The sequence below is a fragment of the Aureobasidium melanogenum genome (genome assembly GCF_000721775.1).
Source record: "Aureobasidium melanogenum CBS 110374 unplaced genomic scaffold scaffold_32, whole genome shotgun sequence".
Taxonomy (NCBI): domain Eukaryota; kingdom Fungi; phylum Ascomycota; class Dothideomycetes; order Dothideales; family Saccotheciaceae; genus Aureobasidium; species Aureobasidium melanogenum.
In genome coordinates, this window is record NW_024470084.1 from 171,158 (window position 1) to 185,595 (window position 14,438).

A 14,438-nucleotide genomic window follows, 5' to 3' on the forward strand; every position below is an offset into this window, starting at 1 on the left:
GAAGTGAACAGAAGCAGCATGAAGTGAGTGGCTTGTGAAGCGGGCGGCACCGTTTGAACCCTCTCGAGGTGCAGCACGTGAGTGAGCGATAAGCTATGAATGACGGTGTCTTGACCGTCGAATTGCGGGGTTCCGCCGGCGCGTCTTCTCCAAAGGTTTGCGACGCGACTTTATTCTCTTCTCTTATTCTCTCCGGGCAATTCGTCAAGATTGTTCCCGGCCATGTCTATTCCTTCGTCGCCGCCGGTCCTTCCGGATGAGGTCTTCAACGAGCCGCCGAGCTCACCGCCGCTGCCGCCGGCCGCGTTCCCATCGCGTAAGCGGCATGCGGGATGGGACTACGATAGCAGCATGTCCAGCGATCCAATCTTCAGCGAAGATGCCTCTGAAGAGTCTGAAGTCACCGGCATCAAGCGCAAGCGATTTGTGCGCGGCCCTTGGTACCAGCATGCTCATTCTCCAGCTATGGCACGCGTCAAGGGAGACACCCACAAGCCCGACAGTGGTGTCTGGCTGGGCTCTGATAGTTCGACTGACAGCATTGGAGGCAGCAATCGTCGCATGCAGAGTCTGACTTTTAATGAATACATGCAGAAGGGCGCTCCTCTCACTCAGCGTCAAACTCCTACGAAGCCGAAAGACTCGATTCAGGAACGCGCTGCGAGCATTGTCTTTAACTCGGTCGACGCTTGCAAGGACTCGATTGATCTCTCGTGAGTGCTTGAATGACTGGCATTTGTTTCGCTCACTCTAACGGCAATCCTCACAGTGACATGCACCTCGGCTGCATCGAAAACGAAACCCTCAAGCCGCTCCACCAACTCATCCGCCTTCCTGTTCCCATCAACGACGACCAGAAGATCACCGTCGACCATTTCGCTCCACTCACTCCCAACATCAAGTTGTTCCTCTCCAAAAACGATCTGCAGCAGCTGCCGTCTGAGCTATGGAATCTGGGCAATTTGGCTGTCCTCAGTCTGCGCTCGAATTGCCTGACCGAAATCTCGCCCTCGATTGGCCGTCTCCGCAATCTCCATGAGCTCAACGTCGCCGGCAACCAGCTTTCCTTCCTTCCCTTCGAGCTCCTCGCTCTAGTCGAGAACAAGCTTGTTCAGCTTTCCTTAAGCCCGAATCCTTTTGTACAGCCTTTACCCCTACCGACCTCGACCATGCTCAGAAACGTTCCTTCCAGACCCGACGATTGTTTGCGCGAATTGCATCGCTTGCGTGTTCGCTGTCCTGACATCGACATGAGGGCACCGTCACACGAAGCTTTACTTCATCGTCTTTATGCCTCTCGATTATATACCGCTTCTGAGGGGCCTAAGTCCAAATCCACTTATGTGGCTTCATCATCCACGACTTTCTTCGAGATCGATGGTTCGGTCGTGCGTCCACGATTCCGCGCGTATACCGCATATTCCGCGCCAGATTATTCCGCCTCATTCGAACGTCCCTCACCACCTGGATCCGTACGATCTGCAGCACCATCTCTCTTTGAACTGAGTGCGCGCGCTTGTGCTCGTTCCCAGTACGTTGGACAGTTGTCCACGCTCCTCCCAGAAGACGCGTCGCCACCCGTCAATACGGCCATCAGCAAGGTCATTGAAAGCAAGCAATTGGGTATGCAACACTGTTCTGTTTGCAACAAGCAGTTCCTTGTGCCGAGGGCGCAATGGGTTGACTATTATTACGTCGGACCCGGGAGTGAGATGTGCTCCCCCAGTGAGTTATTCAGACCATTCTTGCGCAAGTCCTGCTCTTGGGTATGCGTCGGTCGATTGAATGAGCAAAGAGAGAAATATTGGGAAGACTGCGAGAAACACATCTTGAATCTACCGAGGCCCTTGTGAATCATCTGGCCATGGCAGCAGGCCTGCTCCGTAGCTTCTTGGACACGTACATATTCCAATTAATACCTATGAGCTCATTTATCTTGTCTGTTTTATAGATTTATGCCAGCGACTTTGAATGCAACGATCTCACGCTGATCGAAAAACTAATCTGAATCTCGAGATATGTATTTTCTCGTTAGGATGGATCTTATCTTTGCCCGGCTGGCACAATTGGTCAGCGCGTGAGACTTTTAATTCTAGAGATCTCAAGGTTCAGAGTTCGAGCCTCTGGTCGGGCGATGTATTTTTGTTTTTGATAACACATATCTTGTCTTTCTTTTGCTGATCTTTTGTATGCATCAACGAGTCTTGCCCCAGACGATGGTCATGTATGTTTCTCTTCTCCTTTTTTTGCACTTCGGACACCAACAGATTCTTCGCAGAAATTGTGTCTTGGCAGGTATGAGCCAGGGTCATACCAGAAGCATCCAAATGCTGATCAGGAAAATAGCAATAGTCGAACAGCTCTTCGTGTGTGCGTCTATTTGGCACAGGCTATCTGGTGGAGCTTTTTGATATGCTAGAGTGTGTAATGTGAGACCTTCAGGGGTTGGCTACTTCATATACGCTGGTCTCGTGTCAGAATGTGTTTTACTCGAGGCTTCAACTTGAACAGCAATCCGAAAGCCAAGATTTCGAGTCTGCTGCAGTTCGTCTGTGGTTTTTTGGTCAAACATAGTAATGGCTATAAACAGCTGCTCAATGCTATACTGAAGTACTCAAGTTATGAGGATAGTCTCATATGAGTATAGAATCGACCATAAAGAATCGTCGTCGCCCATCTGGGAGGACACTAGAGAAGAGAGCAGGGTCGTGATTTCTTCAACAGGTTGAGCGTGTTCCCAACACTCGATGCATCAGACGCAGTCAGCATAAAATATTTGTGCTCAAGACTGTGCTAGGAATATCGTGGTTCGCAGTCTAGACCAGCCAAAGCTTGTTGGGAAATCGACCGAGTCTCATGTTCCAAGCTTGGGTGTCGGCTACGTTATCGACGGGATCGCCTTCGTTACGTTGCCAACGTAGGTCAAGGGGCCGCGTAGCTCAAAAGCTCCCTGCCCTCGCTAGCAGAGTCATGCGTGATGATGATCGAAGCCCGGCATTTCAACAACGCTGCGCATACTATCTTGTGCATTCATTCATGTTTGGACCGATACAGACGAGCCAACCCGGCAAGCATACACGCGGCTGAGGCATCGATCTCCATTAACACTGCGGCATATTGCTATAAGGGTATCGATAGGTGCATATCGGTCCCCTAATCTTATCCGAGCGGCAAGATCAGCGGGCGTCTGGAGATTGCAACGAGATTGCGACGTCCAAAAGAAGAGAATATCGATCTCTACGGCAGAGACGGTTTCGAGGACCAAATTCCAATTGTTTTGGTAGTCCTCACATACCTTCTGTAGAGGTCTTGCATTCCTCGAGGTCGCTCAACAAATATCCCAAACCTTGGGCGCCAAGTCTCCATTATGGCAGTGCACTTGGCTGGTTTGCTGTCCTGACATGCGTGGTTTCTGACTCCCGCCGTGTGCGTGGCGGCAAGCTCGGCAGCAGTGTGACTGTCAAAAGCGATGAGCATGGTTCGCATAGAAGCTGCAGGGCCTGCAGGAGCTCGGGGGGTTTATTGTGAGTGAGGATCCTGTGATTCGTACGGGGGTCTGTGCGTTGACGGTCGATCAATTGACTTTGGCACCATCAACGGCCGGGATCAACAAGCACGCATGGGGAAATTTGATGATATCGGTTGTCCTTCCATGTTAGGATTTCCCTGGCCAACACACTGCGACTGACTTGATTGAGCTGACAGAGCAGCTGCCTTACAGTTCGACAGTCGCTAGAAGTGTGAGTGCTCGAATGTCGAATTGCAAGTGATCCGGTCAGACATCTGGTGCAAGAAGGGTTCAAGCAAGAGACAGCGAATATCAACACTCTAGACTTCCGGCAGCAGTTAATAACACACGCCACGCGCGGAGTAGTATGCGAAGTAGGCTCATTGGCGCGAGATTACCTTGGCAGGCACGCGAACTTGCCTCCTTTGCGACAAGCAACGGGTAGATCATTTTACATAGTTCGTTGAAGGTCGTCCCTTCCACATCCTCCTTTCCTTCCTCTTCGACCTTTGCGCCGCCCATCTGCATGTTATAGCGACAGACACTCTTTTCCCCGGACATCACTAACGACCCAGCGGAGGCATTTGCTTCTATCCACTCTTTTGGAACCTTACGACAGTCACTCGTTTGCACCACCAACTCGACCACCGCATCCCTGCCTCGACAAGAAACCGCAACCAACAGGTTCGACTCACATTCTTAACTGGACCATAACAATGAAGTCTTCGCTCGTCATGCTCTCGGCCGCCTTCGGCCTGGCCGCCGCCGCTGTGCCTCGCCATAACCACCACGCTCACCACCAGCACATGAAGCGTGACGCTACCGCCACCGAAAATGTCGACGTCTACGTTCCTGGACCCACCGTCATCATGTACTCGCTCAATGGAAACATCGTCTCCGAGGCCGAGGTCCTCGAGGGCATCAAGAACGGTACCCTGGTCTGGGCCGACGGCGCTCCGTCCCTGGCCTCTTCATCCTCAGCTGCACCCTCGACCTCTTCTGCTGTCGCCTCTCCCAGCACCACCTTCTTGACCTCAACCTCGTCCAGCTCTGCACCAGCTTCCAGCTCGACCAGCGTTTCGGTCAGCTCCAGTGTTGCTTCTTCTGCCCAGAGCGCAGCAACATCCTCAGCCGCTTCATCTTCGTCCACTGGCCTTGACACTTCTTTCCCCGATGGAGAGATTGACTGCTCTGATTTCCCCTCCGACTACGGTGCCGTCTCTCTCGACTACCTGGGTCTTGGTGGCTGGACTGGAATCCAATCGCCCGGTTTCGGAAGCTCCCTCCTTGGAATGCTTAACATCAAGACCGTGACCCACTCGACCTGCGGAGGCAGCGACTGCTGCTCCGAAGGCATGTACTGCTCTTACGCCTGCCCTGCTGGTTACCAAAAGGCTCACTGGCCCACTACTCAGGGTTTGACTGGTCAGTCTGTCGGCGGCCTTCTCTGCAAGAATGGCAAGCTCTACAAGACCAACCCTAACCACGACACTCTTTGCATTACTGGCACTTCCGAGGTCACTGTCCTTGTTCGCAATGAGATGTCCTCAAGCGCTGCTGTCTGCCGCACTGATTACCCTGGTACTGAGAGTGAGACTGTGCCTCTCACTGCCAATCCTGGCAGTGTCGCAAACCTGACTTGCCCTGATGCCACTTACTACGAATGGACTGGCAAGACCACGTCTGCTCAGTACTATGTCAACCCTGCTGGAGTCTCGGCCGAGGACGGCTGCCAATGGGGATCTTCCTCCAACCCTTGGGGTAACTATGCTCCTCTCAACCTTGGTGTTGGTTACTCGAACGGTGCTGCATGGCTCGCAATTTTCCAAAACGCCCCCACTACCGATGAAAAGCTCGACTTCACCATCACCATTGAGGGTGACAACATGAGTGGATACTGCAGATACCAGAATGGGCAATACTGCAGTGGCAAGAACTACGACTCATGCAGCTCCACCACTGGTTGCACCGTAAGTTTTGTTTCTCCTGTTGAAAAAGTGCTTTGATACTAACTGTGTGAAAGGTTTCCGTGACCTCTGGAACCGCCTACTTTGTGTTCTCCGACTAAGGCTTCCACTCTGACCATGTATATGGCGAAAACGGACCCTTTATGTTCTGTCGATTCGGAGCCCCTTACTTTTGACTGCTGAGCCGTGCTCATGCAAGCTGTATCTATTACATGTGGACGCCGCCCAGATCTGTCGTCGCCATCCCAGGAAGCTCTTGATGAACCCAACCCGACAGAACTCACCAATTTTTGCCATCGTTCCCTGACTTTGTGTTGCAGCATGCCTGTCACTTGTTGATATATGGTAGCTTGTATGGCCGACGAGATATGTTGGTTTCTATTCTTTAGCAATGCCAGGCCAAGATCTCGGTCATCTCGCCTGGCATTGTTACCTTTTGTTCTCTTCTCACTCTCTTTTGTTGCTATTAACTTTTTCCAGAGATGACACTTCTCATGGGCTCTTTTGTGTATATAATGTACCTTCTACCACTTTTTGTTAATGTCAAGTTTTTAAGTGTTCAAACATGCACGCTTCTGATGATGGTACTAAAGATCAATGGTCATATTACTCCCGGTATTGATGAATTCTATAATGCGATACGGAGCAACGAAGAGCCCAAACAATGGAGTGAAAGAAGCTCAAGGGACAATTTACCAAGCTTTGAACCATAACAGCAAGTAGAGAAAGCAGTAAACGCAAGGATAAACCGCGTTACGTTGCCTGGGAAGATCCTACGATCCTTGTATCGACCGTTTGCATATTCAAATCTTTTCCAAAACAAATTGTAATTCAGCTCGGAAGAGCTTCGAGCATTTCTCTCCCGCCAAACTTTTCGAACAACCAACTCCAAAACTTAACAAAACAGCTATCTATACATACACTTTGGCAACCCTTCCTCCTCTTCTTTCTCTTCCGTTTCTGATGGGCAAAAGCAATGGCATAGCATGCAAAAGATGGGTCTCGCCGGGAATCGAACCCGGGACCACTCGCAATTGGCTTAGAGTTTTCAAGACGCCGAAGCATCTCCCTAAGCGAGTATCATACCGCTAGACCACGAGACCTGATCAGAAGGACTGATGTTGTTGAAGTGTGCGCTGTTCTGGTCACATATGTTCTTTCGCACTAGCATTTTTCTCGAAGCTCTCGAAGACGTACAGCACATCCTCAGTAAACATGGGGGGGAACAGGTAGTACTGTGTCGCCCTGCCCATAGCATGTGATTACGCCAAAACTCACGTCACCTCATAAGTCCTGCACCCGGAAATCCGATCCTGCCTCGTGCAAGTCGTGCAGGGTGTTGAGGCATTGTCCACATGGTCCTGCGGCCTACTACAGTCCGCTGCAGGTATGCGAATTGTACTTGGATCTTGTTTTGGTGCACTATGGATGTTGCACTGTGAGCACAGCTTGAATTGCACAACATATCGGTATATCACGAGTTCCTGGTCTCCACGTTGGTCGTACTTGATCGTAGTAGAACGAGCTCGAGATGTGGTTCTTCTGAAGCCTCGAAGGATCTTGGCCGTTTCACCTTGCCTTTCGATTCTCCTGATCCCTGAGCCAAGACCCGCACGAGCTCAGAAGTTTGCCTATTTTTAACCAAACACTCAATTTGCACTTTACATCCTGTTTAGAACAGACTTGCACATCTTGTTTCTCGCACTTGACCAACACGATCGAGATGCAAAAAAATAAAATAAAAAAAGTTCAAGGCAGATGCCCGTCGGACTTGCGATACCCATCTTCATGACGTGCTGCGGCGATGACAGATGGTAAGCTGAGCTGCTGAAGCAGTGAGCACCGCCGTCAGAACTCGGCATCTCATCCTCGCCCCAACTCTTTGCGTTTGTTTCAGAAAAACAGGCCATGTCGACATTGCGGTATCTGCGACAACGGATCTTCATGCCGGAATTGCAATAGGATGGCCCTCGACCGCATTAGGATATCTTCGAATGCACTGACACCGCAACGAGATCCTCTTCGCTTCGAGTTTGGCTCTTCGGCTGATGGCCGCTTCCAGCTTTTAGACGATCGACCGGTCCCTTCGGCACGCTGTAGCAGAATCAAAGCGTTCCTGTTGTATGATCAAAATCTGAAAGCACAGCATACAGATAGGTCAGGAGGAAGTAACAAGGCTAACTGTACCATGGCGCCTGCAGTTCAGGCGACCGGAGGTCTGCTGTATCGGATTGTCTCTTGAAGACTTGAACGATGACCCTCGCATATGCCGAGCTTAGAGTCCGCCTGGAACAACTAGATCTCTGCCTTGTCCCTCAGATTCCGCTAGCCTGCTGTCACGGTCTCACATGAGCGGAGCCGTTCAGAATCAGGCATGCTGTAACAGCCAAGGCGAACGATCTCTGTGAAGCACCGCCAAACCTTGCTACAGCTTCTTTATTTTTGGTTGACCAATATAGCTTTTATCGCCAAACTGACCATGTAGGACTAGCTATGTGGTTGGGTCGAAACCACTCGCCCATGCCAGTGGTTTGAAACAGGTTATAAGATCTTTCCAGGCGCAGGTTCGTCCGTCACACACATTCGTTTTTCTTTTCTTTCTGTTTCTGTTCTATCAAATCCCATTCGATTCTTCAACAATGGCCCGGTTGTCAAATTATCTTCTCACACTCGTTGGGGCCTTTGCCTTCTCACAAGGCACCCATGCTTACGACTATCTCTCTCCTGCCCGTTCCTCTTCCGATGCATTGATGCACTGGTATAATCAGGGCACTGGAGTGTTCAATGGCACGGGCTGGTGGAACAGTGCAGAATGTATCACTGCACTCGCCGACATGCAAGGTCTTGACCCAACACACAACTTCAACGACACCCTTTCCAACACTTTTGAGATCAACAAAGATGTCTGGACAACGAAAAGCGACTTCTATGACGACGAAGGCTGGTGGGCTTTGGCATGGATCAAAGTTTACGATTTGACACATGATCAGAAATACCTCAGTGCTGCAGAGCAGCTATTTGACGACATGTCCAAAGGCTGGACTACTAATTGCAACGGCGGAATCTGGTGGGACAAGGACAAGACATATGTCAATGCTATCGCCAATGAACTCTTCCTGAGTGTCGCTGCTCACCTTGCAACCCGCACATGGAACATCAAGTACCTCAACTGGGCAGTAAAAGAATGGCAATGGTTCGAGCAGTCCGGAATGATCAGCAAGAACAACACAATTAACGATGGGCTCGATGGTTCCTGTAAGAATAACGGGTATACCGTCTGGACTTACAATCAGGGCGTCATTCTGGGGGCTCTGATCGAGCTGTCGAAGGCTAGTTTCGACGACTCATACATCGTCACTGCTAGAGATATCGCATGGGCTGCTATCGAGACTCTTACCGATAGCCACGGTGTCTTGCACGATAGCTGCGAAAAAGGTTGCGGAGGCGATGTTTCTCAGTTCAAAGGCATCTTCACCCGCAACGTCGCTCAGCTATATACAGCGACTTCGGATCCTGACCTGAAGAAATTCTTGGAGACCAATGCTCAGAGCATTTGGAAGAACGATCGCGACTCGCAAAACCGTCTGGGACTCTCCTGGGCTGGACCATATGACACGGCAGATGCGTCAACTCAAAGTTCCGCCCTGATGGCATTGATTGCCGCAGCATCTGTGCAAGGCAGCTGAACAACAAGACCGACACAAAAACAGGAGTTTGAAGCTTGGAGCAGGGCAGGTCACCACCATGAGCTCGGCGTCTTCTTGATATAATGACATTCTTTTCTATTCGACTTTTTTTTGTTTGAATGATACCAAGCACCAGAGGTGCGGCTTGCGTCTTGTATAGTATATCTATCTACTCACTTAGCAGTGACCCCAATCTCTAATTCGATGTTTGATTGTATATTCTTCCTGAACGGGCTAGTGAGGGGTGCTTGATGCTTGTCTTGGCTTTCGCAGACGAGCTCCGGCCGCGACACTGACAGTGTTTCAGATCGCATCCAAAGTCTCTCAACTTGACTGATAAGTGTAACCTGTTTACAAGAGGCTGCGCAGGATGCCTAGATCCGTTCCTTGGATGGCGCCTAACGGTGGGAAGCAAAGTGCGGCGTCCGATGCTTCGAAGCGCAAACGTTCAAGTGATGTGATTGACCTCACCGGCGACTCCGCCGAGACGCGTCCACCCAAAACGCCGCGCTCTTCGGCAGGCACACCTTCTCAATCGCGATCGCGAAGCTCTGCCGGACCAAGTTCTTCTGCTGCTGGAGGAAGATCATTTGCCCGCACTCCTTCATGGACTCAACCAAGTCCTTCATCGCAAAGAAGTCGCACAGCCTACGTCCCACCATGGACTCCATCTCAACAGCACAGCCAGGCTGAACGCGACGCCTGGCTTCAGGAAGAAGACAGTGGCATTTTTGAAAATGTCGCATCTTCACAGAACCCTCCTGTAGCCTATGATCAGTACCAGAAGTATGGCTCTTTGGACACCAAAATTGTCGGCGTGCGCTATTACACTGGCTTTGCAACTATCGGAGAGAGAATTACCATCAAGCGAGAACCGAGCAACCCTTATGATCCCAATGCCAGTAAGTCATGTAAGTAACAGCTTTATGAGTAATCCGCTGATTGCAGAAGTTCGAATTGACAACATGATCAATGAACAAATTGGTCATATCGGAAGGTAAAGTCCATTGACACAATCAATATTTCTCAAGAGCAACAAACTTACCCATAATTTACAGAAACGTGGCAGCCAAGCTTGCAAAATATATTGACAAAGGTTGGCTTCTTATGGAAGGCTCGCTCGCTGGAGAGATTGGCCAATTCGACTGCCCCATTGCTCTGAATCTCTTCGGACCTCCTTTGAATTCAGCCTTGAGCGAAGAAGTCCGCGAACGTATGATGATGGATAGATTGCCCACTCAAGACATTAGTAGGTATGAGCGCGATCAAAAGAAGAGGCAGCAGACCGCCGAGCGAAAGGTAGCTGCAAACTCCCAATTCAAAGCTTCGCAGGGACCTGGGCTTGGTGACAGCACCCAGGAACAGACTATGCAAGACATCATCAGTGGTAGTGAACGCTTCAATCCGAGAGACGTCAGCAGAGCTGCAGAAGAGTATGGTACCTCCGAGGATGACCTCGCTGCTATGGTCAAGGCTAAGCAACCTATGCGCCTTGCTACAACCATGCTCCCGTACCAGCTACAAGCATTGGCCTGGATGCTCGACAAGGAGAATCCCAAGGCTCCTTCCAAGGGCTCCAAAGATTTCGTACAGCTTTGGCGCAGACACGAGCGTTACCCCAACGCGTTTACGAATATTGCTACCAACTTCTCCATCAAAGACAGAGAGCCGACTCTGGCAAGCGGAGGGATCCTCGCTGACGATATGGGTCTTGGAAAAACATTGGAGATGATCTCTTTGGTGGTATCTGACCTTGAGGATTGGACGCCAAGTCAGGAAGGCGAGCTGGGTGCTACGTTGATTGTCTCGCCTCTGTCTGTGATGTCGAACTGGAGCGACCAGGTATGCAACTCGCAGACTGTATTGAAGTACACATTGCTGACTTTCTCCAGATTGCAAGACACGTTCGTAAAGATCAGCCATTGCGCGTGTACACCTACCATGGAGCTGGAAAGAAGTCGATGGGCCCTCAGGATTTTTCTCAGTACGATGTTGTCATCACCACTTACCAGACTCTTGCAAGCGACTGGGCCACTGGAGGACAACCACCTAAACCAAAAGGCTTGTATTCAGCACGCTGGCGACGTATCATTCTTGACGAAGGACACAATATTCGTAACCCAAGCAGCAAAGGTGCAAGTGCTGTCAACGCCGTGCTTGCACGCTCACGCTGGGCATTGACTGGTACGCCTATCATCAATTCGCTCAAGGATCTTTACTCATTGCTTCGCTTCATCGGCATTACTGGAGGCTTGGAGAAGCTAGAGGTCTTCAACAGTGTTCTTGATCGCCCAGTCAGGGCCAACGATCCGAGCGCACAAGCTCTGCTGCAGGCTATCATGTCGGCATTCTGCTTGCGCCGCCGCAAAGAGATGAAGTTTGTTGATCTCAAGCTACCAGAACTGTCCGAGTTTGTACATCGTATCGACTTCGCAGACAAAGAAAGGGAAAGATACATGGCACTATTTCAGGAAGCTCAAGGTACCCTGTCATCCTACCGCAAGGTTGAGGGTCAGAAGGCTGTCGAGACGTATCGGTACTTGCTGGAGGTAAGACGATGTGCTTTGTATGATCAACAAGGCATTTCTAACATGTTATCCAGATCCTTCTTCGTCTGCGTCAAGTCTGCAACCACTGGCAGATGTGCTCCGAGCGCGTGACCAATCTGATGGAACAAATTCAGAAGCAGAAAGTCGTCGAACTGACTCCAGAAAACCTGAAGGCTCTACAAGACATGCTCTCGTTAAGCATTCAATCACAGGAAGAATGTGCCATTTGTCTCGACGACTTACACACTCCTGTAATCACACCTTGCGCTCATGTGTTCGGCAGAGAATGTATTGAGCGTGTCATCGAAACACAGAAAAAGTGTCCAATGTGTCGTGCGGAACTCAAGGACAACTCGGTCCTCGTTCAGCCTGCCAATGATTTTGGCGATGAGGTCAAGGATGAGTCAATCGATTTTGATGCTAGCAGCACCAAACTTGAAGCACTCATCGATATTCTCAAGGCGTCCAAGGGTACAGGCAACAAGACTGTTGTCTTCTCCCAGTGGGTACGTTATTTCTGCAAGATTTTTGTCAACGTACAGTCACTGACTCTAAGTGCGACAGACCAAATTCCTCGACATCGTGCAGGCCAGACTCGACCGCGAAGGCTTCAAATACTGCAGACTTGACGGTACCATGTCCGCAAGACTTCGCGACCAAGCATTGCATGCTCTCGAGGATGACCCAGATTGTACAATCATGCTGGCGAGCTTGGGCGTATGCAGTGTTGGTCTGAACCTTGTCGCTGCCAACCAAGTCATTCTTTCGGACAGTTGGTGGGCTCCTGCTATCGAAGACCAGGCTGTTGACCGCGTTCATCGCCTAGGACAGACGAAGAAGACCAGCGTCTTCCGTCTCGTCATGGAAGGCAGTATCGAGGAACGTACGCTGGATATCCAAGCTGAAAAGCGTAAGCTCATGATGATGGCTTTCCAAGAGAAAGACAACAAGAGAGGCAAGAGCAAGTCTTCAAGATTGGGTGATGTGGAGAAATTGCTTAGATGAGTAGAGAGTGAATGGCCAGAGCAAAAAGACGAGGTGTCTCACGACTGATATGAAATTGCTTTCCTAGATATTATTGCTTGTACCACGCACATGGAACGTATGTAGATCATACATCCACTGCTGTCCTTGCTTCCAGCCTCTTCGCAGCTACCTTAATCCTCGCTAACGTATTGTAATGTGCTCCTCACAGACGTGAGATGACATATTTCCGTTCAAGTGTTCTTGGCGAAGCGCCGACCCTGTTCTTTAAGACCAAAAAGCGATCCCGCTGTCATCGTTAGCTGACTTTTCTCCTTCAGCTATCACGATATCGATACCGAGTCTGGCTTGCTCTCATTTGTTTACAATGGAGTTCATGAGGGGTTATCTGGCTTCTGTGATCTGAAGGGATGATTCTAATGGTGGTCTCATCGTGACCTAGAAGTGCATCGCACAACATTGCAGATCTTTACACCTTCGTTCTAGAGGACTGTATACCGTATAAGTGTGTCGTGCTTGAAGCAACTCTGCTTGAAAGCTTGTGTACCTGCATCTGGACACTACACCCGCCGTCCAATATCTGCAGAGGCCTCAACCAATAAGCCTTGCCAAACTTTGCTCAAGATTAGATGTTTGAATTCGTTCATTGATTCGAGACAGTCACAGCGGCCAAGTACGAACTTGAAGACAAAATAAGCAACAAAGCAGCATAAGGATATTCCTGTGCCATCGTGTTGGTCGTTGGAAGTTTTATTTGCGAAGTATATATACCAAATAGCCCAACCTGCTTCCATCAGTCAGCAGCCAGTTCACACAGTGAACTAGATCAATCAGACCTGCCGGGGTAGCTCAATCGGTAGAGCGTGTGGCTCTTATCATTCGATAAAGTACAACCTCAAGGTCGCGGGTTCGAGCCCCGCCTTCGGCTATTCCTAAATAAACGCTGTCAGATATCTTTTTTTGCACTATCTCGTTTTGTTGGGAGAGGCGTGAAGGAGTGTGGTGGGAAATTTAGAAAATTTTGCGTGGTGAAGCCTGGCTTGGCGGGCAGGGTTGGCGTTGAACTTGGGAAATCCGCCGATGCACCTCTTTTTGTTGAGGATGTGGATTGTGATTATTCGTGCTTGGGCTTATTGTAAGTGCTTCTTTCTCAGGGCAAGAATCTGCGTTTGATGAAGCAGAGAAGATACCGATCTGAAATGCAAGATGTTTTGTAGAATAACTTGAGGCAGCCGAAGGCGCGGCCTAAACACGTTTGGTGATCTCACGAGTACAGGCTCCGCCTACAGCATGGCATGAATAAATGCACTGCATTGCAGGTATACTAGGTTGTCAGGTTACAGTCGTTGGCGCAAATCATCGGCGACTGTGGTAGTAAGTTCTTAATGACTAGACAGTAATCGTGTAGGAGCCACATGGCAGAAAGTAGCAATATCCCACTTAACATGTTAGACATTCTGCAATAATGGAAAAGCGAACTCACAAATATCCCGAAATGAATGTTAGCCGTAGTGATATACTAACCCGTCATGGAGAACCGAATGATAGCCACCCGCTTGCGAGCAAATAAGGCTCGTAAGGATGATCTCGTAAGGAGGAAAACATCTCGAGATGCTTCGTCCTAGAGTTCCTCGAGCCAAATATGCCACCGAACTGTATGGCGTGGAAAAGCAACTTGCCATGATTCTTCGACCAGGTATTCCAAGTACGATAGACGTGTGTTTCCATCGTGAATGAGAGGAAG

General features: G+C 49.8%; 4 protein-coding genes across 4 annotated transcripts; all 4 read left to right on the forward strand.

The window, feature by feature from the left end:
- Positions 1 to 222: 222 nt before the first annotated feature.
- Positions 223 to 1,853, forward strand: M437DRAFT_79018 (uncharacterized protein; the record flags this gene model as incomplete). The annotated part of the gene is made up of 2 exons (XM_041027089.1): positions 223 to 713; positions 770 to 1,853. 2 exons carry the CDS (start codon positions 223 to 225, stop codon positions 1,851 to 1,853), a joined length of 1,575 nt encoding a protein of 524 aa, XP_040875494.1.
- A 2,371-nt stretch (positions 1,854 to 4,224) lies between these two features.
- On the forward strand, positions 4,225 to 5,576 carry M437DRAFT_69992 (SUN-domain-containing protein; the record flags this gene model as incomplete). The annotated part of the gene is made up of 2 exons (XM_041025389.1): positions 4,225 to 5,478; positions 5,532 to 5,576. The coding sequence occupies 2 exons, from the start codon at positions 4,225 to 4,227 to the stop codon at positions 5,574 to 5,576; spliced, it is 1,299 nt and encodes a 432-aa protein (XP_040875495.1).
- A 2,538-nt stretch (positions 5,577 to 8,114) lies between these two features.
- On the forward strand, positions 8,115 to 9,161 carry M437DRAFT_59245 (Six-hairpin glycosidase; the record flags this gene model as incomplete). Its single annotated transcript, XM_041023547.1, has 1 exon — positions 8,115 to 9,161. One exon carries the CDS (start codon positions 8,115 to 8,117, stop codon positions 9,159 to 9,161), a length of 1,047 nt encoding a protein of 348 aa, XP_040875496.1.
- A 370-nt stretch (positions 9,162 to 9,531) lies between these two features.
- On the forward strand, positions 9,532 to 12,715 carry M437DRAFT_88619 (uncharacterized protein; the record flags this gene model as incomplete). The annotated part of the gene is made up of 6 exons (XM_041028877.1): positions 9,532 to 10,063; positions 10,113 to 10,158; positions 10,220 to 11,003; positions 11,054 to 11,710; positions 11,764 to 12,216; positions 12,275 to 12,715. The coding sequence occupies 6 exons, from the start codon at positions 9,532 to 9,534 to the stop codon at positions 12,713 to 12,715; spliced, it is 2,913 nt and encodes a 970-aa protein (XP_040875497.1).
- Positions 12,716 to 14,438: the final 1,723 nt, after the last annotated feature.